Here is a 21,076-nt window from a genome sequence, read left to right as displayed (position 1 = left end):
GAGGTAAGAGCACTACTATGAGTTTAAAGTCAGTGTAGGCTACAGGCGTGAGATCATGTCTTGATAAATGTCTTTTATACAAATATGCTTTCTTCCTCCACTTTTAAAGATAGTATAGAGTGACTTTAAAGTTTGCATATTTCTATGTATAAAATTTAAAAAGTGACAATAGCTTGGAAACTGGACACACATATATATGATTTATTTTATTATACATAATATATATGAAGAATGTGTGTATATCTGTGTGTTGTGTGATCATTGTACATTCCTTGATCTGGAAGGTTTCTCTATGTGATTGAAAACTTCTATAAAACTCTTAAACAACATTGGGGTAATGCTATGAAAAGCTCAGAGGAAGTCTTTGATCTCTGTGTGGGTGTCTTATTTGAATGTTGTAGTGACATAGCATTTCTGTTTGTGTGATTCTGGTATCTAGTCTATAAATCTTGGTGCTAAAGGAAGTCAGTTGGTGTGGCTATGTAATATTTGAGTTCAGTGCGCACTGTAGCATCAGAAATATACACTTTCATGAATATAGCTTTGACTCTGTTATAATAACCTTTTATTCTAAGGCCATTTTTTATTTCCATATGACCATAACATATATGTATATAAAGAAGGGCTCAGACATTAGACCATTTTCTAGTCAGAACACTGACTGTTCACTGAGGTCACTAATACCTCTCTGAGTCTGTGAAGGCAGCTCAGGTGGCAGTGTACTTCTCTGGCAAACAGGAGGACCTGAGTTTGTTCCTTAGAGTCCATGTAAAAAGAGCCAAGTATGTTGGCATGACTTTGTCATATCAGTGGTGGGACACTGGGCTGTGTGGATCCTTGACTACTTGTGAGTTCAGATCAATGAGATACCCTGTCTCTTAGGTATTTGTTCTTTTTTTTTCATCCAAAGCTTTGTTTTTGTAGCTTTAGCTGGCCCGTTGGCTGTTGGCATGTTCACCCTCTTGGCCCTTGGAACAGACATAGGGTGTAGTGTGGCTGTGTGGGGTTCCTGGGGCCTTGCCAAAATGTCCGTATACCTCTTGGCCCTTCCTAGAACCAGACAGGACACAAGAGCATAGTGCCTTGGCCCTTGGGAGACTCCAGGGCCAGCTGGTCAAAGGTGAGGATCTTATCCCCAGCCTTGAGGCCTGGCTGCTCACCACAGTGCATACAGCTTCAGTTTGGGCCTTTCCAGAATCTGTACAACATCTATGACTGTCCCCACAACAATAGAGGTTTTATTCTCTTGCCCAGGAAGCTTCATCTTTCAGATTATTTGGGACAGGGACAAAGGTGGCCAGTTACTTCGTCTTATAAATAACCTTTTTATCACAACCTGATTGAAGGTGGAGTTGGTCAATCTGGTCAGAAACCCGTATACTTGACTAGTGGCCCCAAGTACTCCTCTCAGATGTCCTGGCTCTTGGGCTCCTTGCACCAAACTTTTTGGTTTGTGTTGTGGTGAATGTCAACACCCATGAGGGCACTTCCTGTTTGGCCAGACAGACCTGTTTGTTTGTTTTTAATGATGGGTGATTACTAATACATTCCTAGAAGCCACTAGAAAGAAAAAGTGTATGGGTGGTTATAAAAAGAGAAAAAAGCTCTAAAGCTTTTCTGAGGCTAGCCTGCATCCATATAAGGAAAGTACAGGGTAACAAGAATGATGAGGACAAATTTTTAAATAAATCAACTTTATATCACGTTACCTTCATGTCTTGCAGATAGAAAAATGATTTACTTCAGGTTACTGGTCACAGTGAGCAAGCTCTTTGTTGGAGGTAACAGTGTATTAACCATCTTGGATGATCCGGCCCCTGTAGCTAAAAATACCCAAAGGGTAACCTGTACTAGAGATCAGGGCCATCTCAGACTTTAAGGAAGCACCACACACTGCGTCTCAAAACAACCACCCTGAGCAGTTGTTGGACTGCAGGGTGTGCTTATAGTGGTGAGGTACATATATTCCAGAATCCTAGGCCTGCAGCATTTGACAGATGTACCTACTAGAATCTCCCAAACACCTTGACCCATGAGTTTTCTTCCTTTCTTACTGTCTGCTCAAGAGGCTTTGGATTAAGGTGGGATCAAATGTGAAATCTGTTGATTGATTTATTTCAACATTCCTTGCATTGGACCATGCCATATTATTCTAGGATGCAAAAGTTTGTTATTATTCCTTTCAAGTGTTGTTAAATACTGAAGGCCTCTGCTGTGTTCTCTCCTGTCTTCTCATTATTTATGTGTACATGTGCACATCTCTATTTCATGTACAGAGGAGGCAATTGAAACTAAAATTGTTAGGAATATACACAAAGGTTTGAAGATACATTTGCGAAGCTCAGAAAGCCCTGCCTAGTTCCCAAAGCCTGCTCTCTGGTAGAATTTTTGGGGTTGATTATAATACTATATACTATATACTATCAGATCATCTGCAAACAGTGATATCTTGTCTTTCTCCTTCCCAATTTGTATTCCTTTGATCTCTTTTTGTTGTCTAATTGTTCTGGCTAGAACACTGAGTATTATATTGAATCAGTAGGGAGAGAGTGGGCAGCCTTGTCTAGTCCCTGATTTTAATGGGATTGCTTTGAATTTCTCCCCATTTAGTTTGTTTTTGACTATCGGTTTGCTTTATATTGCTTTTATTAGATTTAGGTATGCACCTTGAATTCCTGATCTCTCCAATATTTTTAATATGAATGGGTGTTGCATTTTGTCAAAGGCTTTTTCCGCATCTAATGAGATGATCATGTGTTCTTTTTTTCTTTGAGTTTGTTTATATATTGGGTTACATTAATGGATTTCCATATATTGAACCATCCCTGGGATGAAGCCTACACTATCATGCTGGATGACTATTTTGATGTGTTCTTGGATTTGGTTTGCGAGAATTTTATTGAGTATTTTTGCATCAATATTCATAAGGGAAAATGGTCTGTAGTTCTCTTTGTTGGGTCTTTTTGTGGTTTAGGTATCAGTGTAATGACTTCATAGAAAGAATTGGGTAGTGTTCCTTCTGTTTCTATTTTATGGAATAGTTTGAGGAGTATTGGTATTAGATTTTCTTTGAAGGTCTGATAGAATTCTGCACTAAAACCATCTGGTCCTGTGCTTTATTTTGGTTGGGAGACTTTTAATGACTGAATCTATTTTCTTGGAGGTTATGGGGCTGCTTAGATGGTTTATCTGATCCTGCTTTAATCTCTGTGCCCTCTGGTTAGTCTGGCTAAAGGTTTGTCATCTATCTTATTGATTTTCTCAAAGAACCAGCTTCTAGTTTTGTTGATTCTTTGTATAGTTCTTTTTGTTTCTACTTGGTTGATTTCAGTTCTGAGTTTGATTATTTCCTGCCATCTATTCCTCTTGGGTGTATTTGCTTCTTTTTGTTCTAGAGCTTTCAGATGAGCTGTGGGATCTCTCCAATTTCTTTATGGAGGCACTCAGAGATGTGAGTTTTCCTCATAGTACTGTTTTCATTGTGTCCCAGAAGTTTGAATATGTTGTATGTTCATTTTAATTGAATTCTAAAATGTCTTTAATTTCTTTCTTTATGTCTTCTCTGAACAAGTTATTATTGAGTAGATAGTTGTTCATCTTCCACGTGTATGTGTGCTTTCTGTTATTTCTGTTGCTATTGAAGACCAGCCTTAGTCCGTGGTGGTCTAATAGAATACTTGGGATTAACTCAATGTTCTTGTATCTGTTGAGGTTTGTTTTGTGTCCAAATACATGGTTAATTTTTGAGAAGGTACTATGAGGTTATGAGAAGAAGTTATATTCTTTTGTTTTAGGGTGAAATAGTTTTAATGTGTCTCTGTTTAATTTCTGTTTCCATGATTTGTCCATTGGTGAGAGTGAGGTGTTAAAATCTCCTACTATTATTGTGTGAGGTTCAATGTGTGTTTTGAGCTTTTGTAGCAGTTTCTTTTACAAATATGGGTGTCCTTACATTTGGGGCAGAGAGGTTCAGAATTAAGAGTTCATCCTGGTGGATTTTTCTTTTGATAAGTATGTAGTGACTTTCCCCATCTTTTTTGCTAACTTTTGGTTGAAAGTCTATTTTGCTGGATATTAGGATGACTACTCCTGCTTGTTTCTTGGGACCATTTGCCTGGAATTTTTTTTTACTATCCTTTTACTTTGAGGGAATGTCTGTCTTTGACTCTGAGGTGAGTTTCTTGTATGCAGTAAAATGATGGATCCTGTTTAAGTGTCCAGTCTTTTAGCCTATGTTTTTTTAATGGAGGATTGAGTCCATTGATGTTGAGAGATACTAGGGAAAATTATTGTTGCTTCATGTTATTTGTTGTTGTTGTTGTTAGAGTTGGAATTATGCTTGTGTGTTTCTCTTCTTTTGGGTTTCTTGTGAAAAGATTAATTTCTTGATTTTTCTTGGATGGAGTTTCCCTCATTGTGTTGGACTTTTCCTTCTATTATCCTCTGTAGGGCTGGATTAGTAGAAAGATACTGTTTAAATTTGGTTTTGTCTTGGAATACTTTGTTTTCTCCATCTATGTAATTGTGAGATTTCCTGGGTATAGTAGCCTGAGCTGGCATTTTTGTTATCTTATGGTCTGTATGACATCTGCCCAGGATCTTCTGGCTTTTATAGTCTCTGGTGAGAAGTCTGGTATAATTTTGATAGGTCTGTCTTTATATGTTACTTGATATTTTTCATTTACTGCTTTCAATATTCTTTCTTTGTTCTGTGCATTTGATGTTTTAATTATTATATAAGGAGAGGAATTTCTTTTCTGGTCCCATCTGTTTGGTGTTTTGTAGGCTTCTTGTATGTTTATGGGCACTTTCTTTAGGTTAGGAAAGTTTTCTTCAATAATTTTGTTGAAGATGTTTGCTAGCCCTTTGAGTTGGGAACTTCATTCTTTTCTATACCTATTATTCTCAGGTTGGGTCTTTTCATTGTGTCCTGGATTTCTTGAATGTTTTGAGATAGGAGCTTTTGGATTTTTGTATTTTCCTCGACTGTTGTGTCTGTCTTGTATTTTATCTTCTGCTGCTGAGATTCTCTCTTCTATCTCTTATAGTCTATTGGTGATGTTTGCATCTGTGACTCCTGTTGTCTCTCCTAGGTTTTCCATCTCCAGGGATATCTTCCTTTGAGATTTCTTTAATGATTCTACTTCCATTTTTAGATTTTGGATGGTTTTGTTCAATGCCTTCACCTGTTTGATTGCATTCTCCTGTATTTCTTTAAGGGACTTATGTTTCCTCTTTAAGGGCTTCTACTTGTTTACCTGTGTTCCTGTGTATTTCTTTAAGGGAGTTATTTATGTCCTTCACAAAGTCCTCTATCATCTTCATGAAATGAGAGTTTAGGTCTATGTGTTTTTTAAAGGTATTTTTGGGCATCCAGGGCTTGCTGTGGTGAGAACTTGGTTCTGATGTTGCCAAATCAAATTGCTTTCTGTTGCTTATGTTCTTATGCTTGCCTCTCGACATCTGGTTATTTCTGGTGTTATCTGACTTCCTTGTCTCTGACTGCAGCCTATCTTTCCTGTGATCTTGTGATTCTGGGGAGTTGAGCTGCAACTGGGGTGTGGGCTCTGTGGAATCAGGTGCTAAACCTGAGCTCTACTCCTAGCTTGCACAGGTGGGTACCGGAAGGTACCCCAGTCTCTGGCTGGGTGGGAAATCTGCTTCCCCGTGTTGCAGGGGTCCTGGTATGTTGGGTGTCGGGTCAGGGCTGGATGAAGCTCGATTGCCTGAACACCTGATGGTTGAGCTGTAACTGGGTGTATTCTGTGTTCCGGGATCATGTCCAGCACCAGGTCTCTGCTCTGGGCCAGCACCTACTATTATTATTTTGAAAGTCTTATTAATATTTGAATCTTTAGCATCTTTTTTTAAAGGGAAGTAAAAACACTTTATGTAAAAAAGTGTAAAAAAGTAAAAACACTTTATAAAATTAAAGATTTACATGGGAAATATTTCAGATAAACACATTAAAATTGATAATTTTCATGGAAAATTAAAGAGTAAAGTGGTAGACATGTAAAACATTGCTAAATTAATTGAAATATGGTATAAAAACATTTTATGATAAAATTGAAGATTTATGTGGAAAATATTTCTGATAAAATTGTAGAAAAATGTAGAAAAACATGTTAGAATTGAAGATTATCATGGAAAATTTTGTATAGATATAATAATTGTAGGTATAAAAGTATTTATAAGTTGCTTGAAAGTGGAATTATAAACATTTTCTAATAAACTTGAAGATTTACATGGAAAATATTTCTGATAAAATTGAAGAAATATATAGAAAATCTTGTTAAAATTAAAGGTTACCATGGAAATTATATAGATAAAATGATAGGCATAAAGATAATTCTAAGTTGATTGAAGGTGGAATTATAAACACTTTCAGATAACCTTGAAGATTTACATGAAAAATATTTTTGGTAAAATTCAAGAAATAGATAGATGTTAAAATTGACTATTTCATTGAAAATTTTACATGTAAAATGGTAGATATAAAAACTTTTTAAAAATTAATTGAAGGTGGAATTAGAAACATTTGTGATAAAATCAAAGATTTACATTGAAAACATTTTTGATAAAATAGAGGACGTATAAAGAAAGACATTAAAATTGAAGATTATCATAAAAATTATGCAGATAAAGTGGTAGACATAAAAAACATTACAAAATTAATTAAAAGGGGAATTACAAACATTTTTTGATAAAATTGAAGATTTATGTGAGAAATATTTTGTTAGTCTATGTCTTTTTATTGGGGAATTGAGTCCATTGTTGTTAAGAGATATTAGGGAATAGTGATTGTTGCTTCCTGTTATTTTTGTTGTTATTTTTATGTTTGTGTGGGTATCTTCTTTTGGGATTGTTGGAAGAAGATTACTTTCTTGCTTTTTCTAAGGTGTAGTTTCCATCCTTGTGTTGGCATTTTCAATCAGTTATCCTTTATAGGGCTGGATTTGTGGACAGATATTGTGTAAATTTGTTTTTATCTTGGAATTATCTTGGTTTATCCATCTATGATAAATGAGAGTTTTTCTGGGTATAGTATCTTGGGCTGGCATTTGTATTCTCTTAGGGTCTGTATGAGGTCTGCCCAGGATCTTCTAGCTTTCATCGTCTCCGGTGAGAAGTCTGGTATAATTCTGATATGTCTGCCTTTATAAGTTACTCACCCTTTTTACCTAACTGCTTTTAATATTCTTTCTTTGTTTAGTGAATTTGGTGTTTTGATTATTATGTGTCAGGAGGACTTTCTGTTCTGGTCCAGTCTGTTTGGAGTTCTGAAGGCTTCTTGTATGGTCATGGGCACCTCTTTCTCTAGGTTAGGGAAGTTTTCTTCTACAATTTTGTTGAAGATATTTACTGGCCCTTTAGGATGTAAATTCTCACTCTTGTCTATACTTATAATCCTTTGGTTTGGTCTTCTTATTGTGTCCTAAAGTTCCTGGGTGTTTTGTGTTACCAGCTTTATGCATTTTGCATTTTCTTTGACTGTTGAGTCAATGTTTTCTATGGTATCTTGAGCACCTGAGGTTCTTTCTTCTATCTCTTGTATTCTGTTGTTGATTCTTGCATCTATGACTCTGAATTCTTTTCAAGGTTTTCTATCTCCAGAGATGTCTTACTTTGTGATTTCTTTATTGTTTCTACTTCCACTTTTAGATCCTGGATGGTTTTGTTCAGTTTCTTCACTTGATTGTTTGTGTTTTCCTGTAATTCTTTAAGGGATTTTTGTGTTTCTTCTTTAAGGGCTTCTGCCTGTTGACCCATGATCTCCTGTATTTCTTTAAGGGATTTTTGTGTTTCCTCTTTAAGGGTATTTACCTGTTGACTGATGTTCTCCTGTATTTCTTTAAGGGAGTTATTTAAGTCTTTCTTGAAGCCCTCTATCAGCATCATGAGGTATGATTTTAAATCCAACTCTTGCTTTTCCAGTGTGTTGGGGCATCCGGGACTTGCTGTGGTGGAAGAACTGGGTTCTGATGTTGCCATGTAGCCTTGGCTTCTGTTGGTAGGGTTCTTGTGCTTGCCTTTCGCCATCTGGTGCTAGTTGGTATTGTCTTTGACTGGAGTTTGTTTCTCCTGTGGGCCTGTAAGCCTGTGTCCTTACTCCTCTGAACTCAGAAGTAAAAGTACTGCTGGGAGATATCTCTCTCCTGGCAGGCTATGCACAGAAGGCTGTGGAGTTTCCGGGCTCCCTGGTGCAAATGGTGGAGGGAAGACTTCTATCCCAGCTGCTTCACTGATCTTATGCCCTTTGTGCTCCTAGCAGGTCCCCTCCAGAGAGAAGGTGGAGATCTCACCTCTGTGCTCAGAAATGAAAGAGCTGCTGGGTGATCATTCTCTCCTGGCGGGCTATGCACAGAGGGCTGTGGAGTCTCCCGGCTCCCTGGTGCAAATTGAATCTTTAGCATCTTAATACAAAATCTGATTTTCACTTTAACAGTCAGGAACCTGAATATACTTAGGTAGAATCTTGTTTGTAAATGATAAACTCAATATCAAATAAAACTGTAGGTCCAGACTGTTTCTTTAGGAATTATTTCGAAAGGAACAGGGGACTCTAGGCACAGCTGAAGACTCCAACCCTGCCTGAGGCAGCCTCCAAGAAATGAATTTGCTTTGATTGTCTTTTCCTCTCCAGTCCTAACAGTTCTTCTGCACCCAACCCCCAAGGTTAGCATTTTAGATCTTCAAATTCAAATTGGAAGAGAAAATTTGAATCTGAGTCATCCCTCTTTATGTGACAGAAAATGGTTGTGAATGTGTGCAGAGTCCAGTCCTGTTCACAGGCACTGGGAAGTGGCCAGGACTCCTTGATGCCTGTCTCCGGTACTTCCTTCTTGGTCTTTCAGCTCCCCTGTACCCTTCCTCCATCATTTATCCTCTACATTATTCATTCCCTTAGGGCTTTGCTCTTAGCTAATTGCTAACCAACCAACTTCAATTACTACTTGGTAAGAATTTCCCATGTAAGAGATTTTTTTTTTTAGTTAGGGACTCCTGAATTTTAAATCCCTTCTATGTACAGAAATTAAGGTGAGGACCCCTTCAAGCAAATCCCTTAGTTTCATTTTGTGTTGAGAGAGCTCTTTCTGGAGAACTTAGGCTGGATTTGAACAATGTCCCTGCCTCAGCCTCCCAAGCACTGTGGTAACAGGTGTGAATCATCATGTCCAGCACAGAATGAATTTCAAAAACTGCCCAGTTATGGGTGTTATCATATGTTTCCTGCCCTATGTAGAATCCAGCTCTGTCTGTCTGTCTGTCTGTCTGTCTACCTACCTACCAATCCATCCATCTATCTATCTATCTATCTATCTATCTATCTATCTATCTATCTATCTATCTATCTATCTATCTATCTAATCTACCTACCTACCTATGTATCTATCTACATTATCTATCTACAGAAATGTATATATAGTATATATGTATAGATATTCATATCTATGTACAGATATGTATAGATATGCATATAAATACATATCTATCTATCTGTCTGTTTATCTATCTATCTATCATCTATTTATCATCTACGTACTTGCCTACCTACCTATCGCTTTATAGAAATACTTGTACACAAACACATACACTAGACTTAGTTTCCCTTTTTATAATTTATGCTTATGGAGTTAACTTAAGATAAGTTTAATTTGTTAACAGTTTGTTATGTATGTGGTGTGATAGTCTCAATTGTCAACTTAATGAGATTTAGAATGACCTGTGCAATAAACTTCTGTATGCTGTGGGAGATTATATTAATTATGTTAATTGAAGTGGGAAGACCCACCCAAATTCCTTGGATGGTGTACTGGTTAGGTTTTTATATCAACTTGACACAAACTGAAGTCATCTGAAAAGATGAAACCGTCATTGAGAAAATGCCTTCATAAGATGCAGCTATAGGACTTTTTTAAATTTAATAATGGATGGGGGAGGACCCAGCCCATTGTGTGTGGTGCTATTCCTGGGCAGGGCAGGTGGTCCTAGGTTCTATAAGAAAGCAGGCTGAGCAAACCATGATAAACAAGTCAATATACAGCGGCCTCCATGGACTCTGCATCAGCTCCTGTCCACAGGTTCTTGCCCTGATTTCCTTCAGTGATGTGGAAGAGTAACTGAAACAAACAACTTCTTCTTCAAGTTAATTTTGGTCATGGTTTCACCACAGCAATAGAAACCTGACTAAGATGGGACCTTAGACTACAGAGACAGGAGAAAGGGAGCTGAACGTTAGTGTCATCACTCTCTGCATCCTCCTGAGGACGCCTCTGCCCAGCTGCTTTTCTTCAGCAGCTTGATGTCCTCACCATGATGGACTGACTGTACTCTGGAAGGGTAAACCAAAATAAGGACATTCTCCCTCAAGTATCTTATGTCAGTGTTTTCTCCCTCAAGTGTCTTATGTCAGGGTACTTTACCACAGTAAGAAGTAACCAAGGCATGGGGTAAAATTTCCACCAACTGAAGTTCTATCCATTGAGGACTTTGGATTGTCCTTCTTTTAATCTGCTTCTAAGAGGATTTTCATGGCAGTCCTTAGGGATCCTAGCCTTTGTTCTAGAGAACAGCAGGACATTCTCACAGGGAAGACGTGGACTTGCAGAGACTGAGAATCTTATATGACTGTGTCAAAGTTTTGTAATTCTAGATGTGGTTGTGCAGTACAGGTATTTTTTTTGTGTGTGTGTTCCTTGGCTCTTGGAGCAGGAAGAGATCTGGTAACATATCCTATCAGCATGTGGGTGGATGATTGTTGAGCTATTTCTCTTTGTTTACCTCTGAGGCTTTCTCTAACTTTTTTTTTATGTCCAATTAGACTGCTGACCTTTATTATATTTCTCTTTCCCACTTTTCAAGTTCTGCCTTTTAACAACAGAAGCATGCTCTGTAATATCAAGTCACATTACTCCTGGCTTAGCTACAGTCATCATGGCTAAATTAGTCATGGCTAATTAGACACAAAAGGCATGTCAGGTACTTTATGTTAGTCCTTATCTTTAATAAAACTATGCAAGAAAGGCATCACTATCTTTATTTGATTAATAGAATGTAAAAAGCTACATTCTTTTAAAACATCATTGTAGTATAAAAACTTATTGTTATCCCAAAGTCTGTTGCATTGGCTCATTCACAGATGACGGAGATCTCATCTGTATGCACCGGACACCTGTTTTGTTAAAATGAACAACTTAAATAGTGTGAGGGGGATAGAGAGCACCCATACAACTCTGACCTCAGGAAGTTTACAGGAGAGACAGGCAGACAACAACTGAGTATAGTGACCAAAACATAAGTTATCAACTGTGAGCTTCTCCAAGGTGGTTTTGAGGCCATTATCACCATGATAGTATCAAATACAAAAGTAAGTTACATACACAGTTGTGAGTGACTGAGGGAAGTTTGAGCAAACTGGTGTCAGAAGAGTAATGTGGATATCTCAGAATTCAGAGGAAGATGAGTGGACCAGGAGAGGCTCCACACACAGAGTATGTACCATGTACAGAGAACCGAGTGTATCCCAGAGGTGTAAAAAAGCTGTTGTGAGTGACCAGAATACATAGCCAGGGGTGGAGGTATGCTGTGTGAGGTATGAAATGGACAGATGTCAGATGCCCAATGCCCATGCGTAGCTGTGATGAACGTGTGACCTAAGGAAAGTCCTTGAAGAACTGACCACACTGGGCTTACTCACTCATCAAAGTTCCCAAACACAGAAACAACAGTCTCAGCGGGAAGATGAATACAAGTGCCACAGACATGGCTCAGTGTGTAAAGCCCTGGGCACACAAACATGAAGGCCTGAGTGTGAATCCTCAAGTAGTCACAGAACTCCAATAGTGAGATGGGCGGCGGCGGAGGAGGTGAATCCCTGGAAGCCGGGCATCCCCAGCTAGGGGAACAGCAAAGAAGAGAAGCAGCCTCACACAGGCAGATGGTGGAGTGATGCCCGGTGTAGTACTGTGACACCCAGACATATACCTCAGCACATATGCGCGTGCTTACACACACACACACACACACACACACACACACACACACACACATCCACCAAACACATCATACATGTGCTCACACGCACACTGAATAATAATATTACAGCATTCAAATCATTGAAAGTTTGGAAGAAAATAAATATACACTATGAACAATCTTTCAATGTTAAACGTATTTAAGTTAGATTTACTGTTTTTTCAAACATTTTTCCTCATTTGAGTTCTTAAAAGAACCTCTTTTGTAGTATTTGGGGCAAAGACCATTTATTCTCAATGCCAAGTTTGTTGTTTGTCAACTTAGGAGTCAATTCAAAAAGAGACTTTTCAGGCACTTCTCCATATAGGAGAAGCTATGATGCACACTAGAAGGGGGAGACAAGTGTTTCTGCTTGTATGTAAAATAGATGAGTTGCCTGGGTCATAGGGTCTGGGTGGTAGGCTCTGGACCTACTGTTTTGAGTTACATGATCTTGCATGAGTCAGCCCATTGACAGTGTTCTGGAAGAGAACCAGCGTCAAAGGGTTAATAGGAGTAAAAATGACACAGACAATGAAAGTATAAATGTACCTGGATATTATTCTCATTGCTTTCTTTAAAAAAATAATACATTTTAGTATTTTTGATATGTAAATGTGTAGGAGTGCAGGTGCCCATAGAGGCCATTAGGGCCTGTCCTAAACTCTTGGAGTTGAGTTGCAGGTGGTTGTGAATTACCCTATATCGTGCTGGGAACTAAACTTGAGTCCTCTGCATGAGTAGAAACTGAGAACTGCTGAGCCATCTCTCCAGCCCTGGTTCTCTCTTTCTTTCTATCCTCTTCTTATTTATTTATTTATTTATTTATTTATTGAAATGTTCATAATTTAGCTTATAGACCTATGCATTTGTGATGTGCAGGCAGGCAGGCAGATTTCTGACTTGGAGACCAGCCCGGTCTACATAATGAGTTCAAAGACTATCGGGGTTCCATAGTGAGACCCCAGCTTGAAAGATGGTGTGTTAGTATTACAGACATATGTGTGCATTAATGTTACTTCCAAAGGTTCCCATGTAGAGTCATGGAAAAGCATGTAGATTATAACACTGATTTACACAGTCACACCGTTCTTCCATTCTTCCGTGACTGACCCAAGAGAATAAGTTGACATACAGGTTTGGTTCCCACAAATCTGTGGCCTCTTAGTTGACAGCACTCAGAATAGAACACAGGATCCTTTTGAAATATGCTGGATACAAATATGTTTGAGTTTTGCTGAAAGCTTCGTCAGCAGAGTAAACAGGTCATTAAATCTCTCTGCAGAAAAATAACCAATAAACCCCTTGTGGACACAAACAAGTTCTATCCTTTACTACCATTAAGAACAACAAAAATAGAATTAAAATATTTTAATTAAATAAGAAGATTTTGCTGATTCATTTTGAAATACCATCTGAGCAGGCATGTAGAATGCTTCTTTTTCCAATGTCTAGAATCAGAAATTTAATATTAGCTGTTAATGACTTGTCAAGTTTTATGATCCCATGGTCTTCTTTATTGTTGAACTTGAGTCATAGAGTTACAACAGAAATTCTAAGTGTTTCTAAAATATAAACATAGAGCACAAACAAGTTGTGATTAGAGACATTGTGTTCACTCTGACCTTGATCAACACTCAGTTTAAAGCAATTCTTAGCAGGAGAATTTACACTCGCAGTCAGCAAGCACAGGCACATGGTGCATTCCCAGTGTGGGGAATGGCAAGGGCATTGCTACATTATTCAGAAAATCACCAGAGCAATTACACATAAAATAATAAGAGATATAGAAGCATGTTAACTTTAAAGGAGTAAGAAATCCAAGGACTCCCTGTTTGGATCCTCTGCCGCATTCCTCTTGCCATACGTATTTGATCCCACGTTGGTTGGTGGGAGGACTGGACCAAGGTTGTTGCTGGAACGAACCAGAAAGTTTGCCAGGCGTTGTGTAGCACACGTGGCTGTGTTGCACTTCCGTTTGTCCATCTGAGGGTTGGCACTACTGAACAGAAAAGAAAGAAGAGCTAGGTTGAAAGGCAGCCATGTCACCCTTGTACATAGTCAAAGACGGGGAGAATTTTTATCGCAGTCACTCAGTGCTTTGGTTTGCAAACATCCGTGTTACAGGCACTTCTGACAGCTAGAACATGCAGAAGGATCAACTTTTGACCACAAAATCACACAACACTCTTCGCTGGGATCAGCCTTGCAGTTCACAGTACAAGGAGTAGCTCTTTGGATACTTGGCATTCATTCATTTTTTTTTAAGGTTTATTAGTTATTATATTAAGCATACTGTAGCTGTCTTCAGACACCCCGGAAGAGAGCATCAGATCCCATTACAGATGGTTTTGAGCCACCATGTGGTTGCTGGGAATTGAACTCAGAACCTTCAGAAGAGCAGTCAGTGCTCTTACCACTGAGCCATCTCTCCAGCCCCCTTGACATTCATTCTTATGATAATAAACTCTTTGTCTTATCGCCTTCTAAGTCGTGTCGGTGGACTTATTTTTTGTAATTTAAAAGTGATTGGAATGTATGATTTATATCTAGCTTGGATCTGTGGAGATTCAAAAGGTGCTCTCCTTTCCTCTTTTTGACAAAAAAAAAGTAAACAGTGTTTTTGGTACGTTTCTTGAGCTTACTCAACTCAAATATTGGTGCAAAGATGCCATAGGGAGCTCTGCAGTGTGCAACACTGAAGACATTGTGCAAAGTGAGACAGCTCAGGTCCACATCCAGAGTGGACACAGGAGGCATCTCACACAGTCACATTTGTGAATAAACAGGAAGTGGGGTTCTCCATGGATTGCGCATGGGCAGACAGCTGGTTACTAACCAATAGGCAGCAAGGTGAAGATATTCTTAAGATGGCTGGTCAGCAATTGGCCAGCAGAAAAAAAGATTTGCATGCTTAAACATTTGTTGTGAGAGCAGATCTCACATTGAGTGTTCTTACTATAACAAACAGTACAGAAACATTACAAAAGGCAGGCAATGCTAGGTTGTCTAAAAGGTTGTCTAAAAGTTACTATAGAGTCTATGGTATAGAGTCACCAGAAGAATGAATTGATCACTGTTCCAGCACTCTGCTCCGTGGGAGTCCATGGCATGAATATGTAGACTTCTGCTTTCCAAACACTTCACTGTAGGGCTAGGCTACCTGTGACAAGAGTCTTTCTATGTCAAGTGTTTTGAAGGTCATCACAATTTTCAGCCCCTAAACGACTGAATAAGAATAGTAGTATAACTCAGAAATTATAGCCACGATTTAAAGCTCATTTGAATTTTAGCTTATTTATTTATGCATGTACTTATGTTTGAGTCTAGCTACGTAGCCCAGGCTGGCCTTGACCTTTCCATGTAACTCAGGATAGCTTCCAACTTGTGGTTATCCCACTTCTAAGTGCTGGACTTACAGATATGTACCATTCCACCCAGATTTGGACCTCTGTTTGAGGCATTTGTTTATTTCCACTCTACATTCTTGGAATAGATCATGTCTCTGTTGGTCAGCTTTCTGTTAGTATAAGAATACCTGAAATACATCAAATTAAAGACAGGAAAGTCATTTGGGCTCAGAATTCTGGAAGGTTCAGCAGAGGATCATTTGGCCCTTATTGTGGAGAGTATGGATGCACATCACAGTAGGCAGTTGTGAGATGAAGCAAGCTGGTAATTACAAAGTAACCAGTAAGCAAACAAAATAGAGGAAATGGAAGAACCTGTGTTCCCCAAACCTCCCTGGAAGGCACAAGACCAGTGACTCAAAACCCACACTCTGCTCTCTCTGTCTCCAAGTTTCTACTGCCTTCCAAAAGTACCATGGGCTAAGGACCAAACTTTTAAGACTTGGAGCTTTGAAAGATATTTCAGAAATACAAACTTTGTCAGTGTATTTTCAAAATGGATTTGTAAGTAGATATAAAACAGTAACATTCATTTGGAATGTAAACAAAGAATATAGAAAATAAAAATATTAAAAAAAACAAAAAACAAAAACAAAAAAACAGTAACATTCTCTACTGTGTTGATTAGGAAGTATTTTCACTTCCAAATCTGTAAAGATTTAAATACTGTTGAGGTTTGGATACATGTACAGTGGAAAGTAATAGTTAAGAGTTTAACTATTACTTGCCCAGGACCAAGTAGTTATCACACCACTGGAGAGGAAGCGCAATAGGTATCTCCTGTGAGGACTTTATGGAGGAAGTTTTGACTCTATGTAGAGGTGTCCTAAGTCTATATGTTTTATATGGAAGATTTAAATTATTTTTCCTTCTCACTCTGATTACAGAAAGCTCTTCAGCAGCATCAAGTGTCTTGGTTCTTTGTTTAGCATAAATACAGAATAAAGAGGTAGACAGTAGCCAGAAGACGACCACTGTGGGATGCAAAGGTTTGTTTTTATTTGTTCACTCTTGAAGCAAGTTTCCACTTCTAAACCTTAGGCCAACATCGCCTTCCTGCTTCCCCTCCGTAGTTCAGGGATTCAAAGTGTGTGCCACCACACGCGGGAGGATCTACCTTTTCAGTCTCTTAGCCATCTCAATAATATTGTCTAGTGTTTGAAACCATAGTATACAGGAACACTATATTAAAGGAAATTACCCAATGCTTTAAAGAGTTCTGGCAATATTTCCAAACACCAGATACTAAATTTTAAAAAAAATGAAATTTTCTAAAATGCAGCTTGGATTAGAAGTTGCCCTGTGAACTGGAAAACTGATAGATAGATAGATAGATAGATAGATAGATAGATAGATAGATAAATGGATAGATAGATATGTAGATAGATAGTAGACATCATGAACTATTATTACTGCAGTGTAATCTGTTTGAAGATACTCTTGGCAGTGATGGGGGCATAGTATAGAATTCTTTACAGGCAAGTTGTGGGATTGGACTTTGACAACTGACTAGAGGGAAATAACAGCATCTTAAGTGATTCTAAATGAAACATTGAGTTAATGAAAGGACCACTACTCCTTATGAAAGACTCATCAAGAACTCCCAAGCTTCTTTCAGAGATGCAAAATGGCTCTCCCTTGGGGGAGCTTCCCCCTAAAGATGATGAGAGCATGCCCAAGACTATTCAAAGTAACCATGAGGATGCTGCTGAGAAAGGGGGAACTGGCCAGTGCAAGAAGTGATAACTCCACTTTACGCAATTTTTCTTAGTGACTTACTTACATTAGCACTCATATGTAGAGGTGCGCAGACATTTCTGGGAGTTCCCAGTGACCCAAGTATATAAGTGTGTGTGTGTGTGTGTGTGTGTGTGTGTGTGTGTGTGTGTATGTGTGTGTGTATCCCCCATCACTAAAAAAAAACCACTGATGTAAAGACTTTCATTGAGACATATTAAGGATATCTTGTTAGTATGTACAAGATAAATGATTATAAGAAAATACAAAAAAATCTAACAGACAGTAATTCTGTGAATTATTCTATTTTGGAGTATAAGAGCATCCGCAGACACACTTGCTAGAGGTGCCGAGCAAATCTCTGTATGTGCTAGAAGAGGGATAGAAATTACTAGCAGACACATTAGTTATACTGTTGAATGTCCCTTCAATTGTTCTGCCTCTCAGTAATTTCATATTGCTTTTACAGTTATTTTTAATCATAAAAGAGCCAATTGAAAATTACAGTCAGTTCTGAGAATACCCAGTGAAACCATGTTAGTCTTGAGAAGACAAAAACCATTTTCTGATAATTCCTGGTATTAGTCATAAAAATACTGTGGAGATGTCTGCACATTGACACAGACATTCACCCAAGAACAAATAAACTAGAGGAAATAAAGAGATGATGATGATAATTCTAATGAGAGACTTTAATTACATTATTTTTCAAAAGTAAATTTAATTCTTTGAGTATCAGTGAGTGGCTAGTTTGGTCTTTTAAGAATATATGGAGCAAAATTGATTTAGGCTCAAATTCTCATTACATTATTTAAATGAGATTCACAGAGTTGGTCTCAGGAATCTTTTAAATAGATGGAAAATTACAGGTTTAAGTGGCTTCCATCTGAAGGCTGTAATTACTATTATTCTGCCAGTTGTCTTAAACTACCTTAGATTTCTTCAAACTACCATTTAGTTTTCTTTGTTTACCTTTGATATTTTAAACACACCTTCCTCAGAAATTATGTACGTACAGTCTACAGATTAAAAACATTTCAGGTATCACTAATTTACATTCACAGAGGCTCAGAAGTCATCTTCCGATGTGGAATAACTTCTTATAACTCTGTAACGTCACAATATGGAATGACTTCCGCATGACTTTAAAGCTAATCCTGAAATTTAACTTCTTAAAATCACCCATTTGCTTCCTGTTTTTACAATGTCAGTTTTTGGAAGAAGATGTAGAAATTTGCATACTTGCAGACCACCCTCTTGCCCCCCCCCCCCCAGAAGAGGGAAAAGAACCTGTAAATATCTAATTTCAACTGATACAAAAACAGGTTTTTTTTGTTGGAATTCCTTCAGTTTCTTTCAGGACTATATTCAATCAGTGTGAACGTCTGTGCCTCAGTTGCCCCGTTATCACACACTGGCTTTGCCCCTGTATGTTCTAAAGCATTTTCAGGCAAACTTCTCTAACCATGCCTGTCTACTAAATGTTCTGTGCGTCAGTCCTTCGTCCGCTGACCTTGTCCTTAAACAACACAGGGTTAGGAACCCACTCAGCTTTTAGGGCTTCTCACTGCCAGGATCTGCTTAGGAATCAAACGGCACAGAGGGTATTTGTTACATAGTAGTGCGGAGTTGTGATTCCCCCACACTTCTCAAAAGAAGTAGGAATTTTCAGGTGACCGACCTTCCGACAGGCGTAGCTCTCAAGTGGCTTAGTGCCAGGGAGAGGAAGAGGAGGACAGCTGGCAGCCTGGAGATGCACATCACTTCTCAAGATCCCTGAAAGGAAAAAAAAAAACCACTGAAATCAAGTTACCTCCTTCTTTTCCGATTGATGGAAGTGTAAACTGGAACCGTGAAAGAAGATTTAAAATGTATTTTACTAAGATCTCTCTCTCTCTCTCTCTCTCTCTCTCACTGATGCTTATCACCTTTGAAATAGTTGCAAATGTTCAATTTTCTTTCTAACAACATGAGAATTTCTAATGTAATACACTATTCTTTTATGCTTTCCCCTGAAATGCGTCTTGCAGGTAACACAAAGATTGTTTTCTTTTACTCAGAATATCTTCCCCAGCACAGAGTATCTTTTACCTTTCAGTGGTCAGAGGCAGCGATATCAGAAAATGCAGCGACAGCCCGAAGCTTCAGGAACTATAGCCCACGCCTGCATGCACGGCTTGGTAATTAGCAAGCTGGCTCTTATATATCCCTCAGCTAGCTTGGCTCTGTCACCAGAGAGACTCTGTCATTAGTGTCCATCCTGTAGACGGAAAGTGTTTTATTGGCAGCTGGAGCAGGTGGGCAATCAACACATTAACACTTTGGTAAATATTAGCAGACCACACACTGAGTGCCTTTGTGCTCAGGGTGCATCAGGAGCCATAGGCGTTTGGAGTTTCTATTTTTGTGAAATACAAGTGAATTTTTGAACAATTAATTCTGACAGTAAGGAAGCAACTTCTTAAAAAGGATAGTAATAAGGAGTAATGATAAAGTGTGCTTCTATGGAAAAAGAATGGTAGGAAAATGGGGAAGTTATAGCCAAGGGCAAATGATCCACTTTCTCAATATCATGGACATTTAGAAATATTTTATAACAGCTCAGTAAGAACTACTTTTAAAAAGGACATAAAAGGGAAAAACTAACTGGACTCAGATTTTAAAAAAGACTACAGGGAATTCAGAGGGATTGTATGAAGCATGCAGCATTCTGGGAGCAGCTGGAGGGAAGAATGGAGCTGAATTTGTTCAAAGCACATTTGTGTGCATGTATGAAAATCTCAAGGGGAAAAGAAACAATGTATAATTTAAAAGGAAAACAAGTCATTCATAATGAAGTGCAGAACACCAAATCTTTATGTCTAAAGATTTATTTATCAGACATTAGATAGACACATATACATAGGCACAAATGATTTGCTTATTATTGATTGAGTGTGTGTGTGTGTGTGCGTGCATGTTTAAGTGTGTTTTTGAGTGCCTACATGTAGAGACCTGAAGACAAGCTCAGAATCATCCCTAGAAGGGCTGAGTTGTCCCGCTTGAGACATACGCTATCATTGACCTGGAACTCTGCCTTTAGATTAGAGTGGTTACAGTGGAACCCCAGAAACCCCTTGTTTTAGCTTGTCCATTTCTAGGGCTAGATGCGCATACAATCATGAGGCACAGTTCTACATGGGTCCCAAAGGCAGGTCGTCAGGTAAGGCAAGCACTTCACTGACTGAGTGGTCTCCTCTGCCCCTGATCCCTTATTCAAATGGAGTTTGTCCTACAACAGCTTTCCAAGAGAAAGGACACAGGACAATTCATGCTCCTCTGTCTCTGATTGTATCTTTGTTCCATTTAAAACATTCTATACTGTTCTGACATGCAGCCCCATGCTGCCCAGACTGGTACTGAACTCCATATGTAGTTGAGGACAGCCTTGAACTCCTAATCTTGCCTCATCTTCAAAGTGCTTGTATTGTAGATGCCACTCCTGGTTTTCAGTCTAAGTTCACTCTCCTAAAAGTGTATCCTTATGTGTGATAGGTAGCATATACTTTATATTTTTACTTTTGAAGGCATTATATGTCAGCTATAACCACTTAACTATCCATACCAGCATAACCACGGGTATGTCTAAAAAGAGAAGTGGTGTCCTTATAGAGAAAAGTAGTTCCTAATTATACTGTGTGAATTTTATAAAACTGGAGGAAACCTTCTGATCTATATGTTTGGCCTGTGGAATTTCATCTGATGTGTTTTGGGCTATTTTTTTTTATCAGAATTGGAAAGCCCACATTTTAAATATATAAACTTGTGCCTTCCCGGTCTGGGATTGAACCCCGGCTCCCTGCACACTAGGCTCACTCTACTACTGAGTGATAAACCCAGCCCTCAGCATCTCTTTTGTTCCAGACATTGAA

At 38.5% G+C, this 21,076-nt stretch overlaps 2 protein-coding genes and 1 pseudogene across 7 annotated transcripts in view; 1 reads left to right on the top strand and 2 right to left on the bottom strand.

Moving 5' to 3' along the window:
• The window catches only part of LOC127679377 (solute carrier organic anion transporter family member 1A5), a 74,235-nt gene that overhangs the window by 961 nt on the left and 52,198 nt on the right, over positions 1-21,076 (top strand). The window lies entirely within an intron of this gene.
• On the bottom strand, positions 927-1,479 carry LOC127679380 (60S ribosomal protein L18-like; annotated as a pseudogene).
• Positions 13,375-19,342, bottom strand: Iapp (islet amyloid polypeptide). The gene is made up of 3 exons (XM_052175210.1): positions 19,257-19,342; positions 18,847-18,941; positions 13,375-14,020 (listed from the first exon to the last, which is right to left on the bottom strand). The coding sequence occupies exons 2-3, from the start codon at positions 18,924-18,926 to the stop codon at positions 13,822-13,824; spliced, it is 279 nt and encodes a 92-aa protein (XP_052031170.1). The 5' UTR covers positions 18,927-18,941; positions 19,257-19,342; the 3' UTR covers positions 13,375-13,821.

The sequence above is a fragment of the Apodemus sylvaticus genome, chromosome 2, assembly GCF_947179515.1.
Source record: "Apodemus sylvaticus chromosome 2, mApoSyl1.1, whole genome shotgun sequence".
In the NCBI taxonomy this organism is placed as follows: domain Eukaryota; kingdom Metazoa; phylum Chordata; class Mammalia; order Rodentia; family Muridae; genus Apodemus; species Apodemus sylvaticus.
The sequence above is the reverse complement of the archived record's forward strand: the minus strand, read 5'-3'. Positions and strand labels throughout refer to the sequence as shown.

Bases quoted from the DNA above. Each gene is read 5' to 3' on its own strand.
- Iapp (XM_052175210.1), bottom strand. From the start codon at position 18,926: ATGTGCATCTCCAGGCTGCCAGCTGTCCTCCTCTTCCTCTCCCTGGCA. The intron at 14,021-18,846 runs GTCGGTCACCTG...TTTTCTGTTCAG, and splicing joins AGAGCTACGCCTGTCGGAAG to TAGTGCCAACCCTCAGATGG.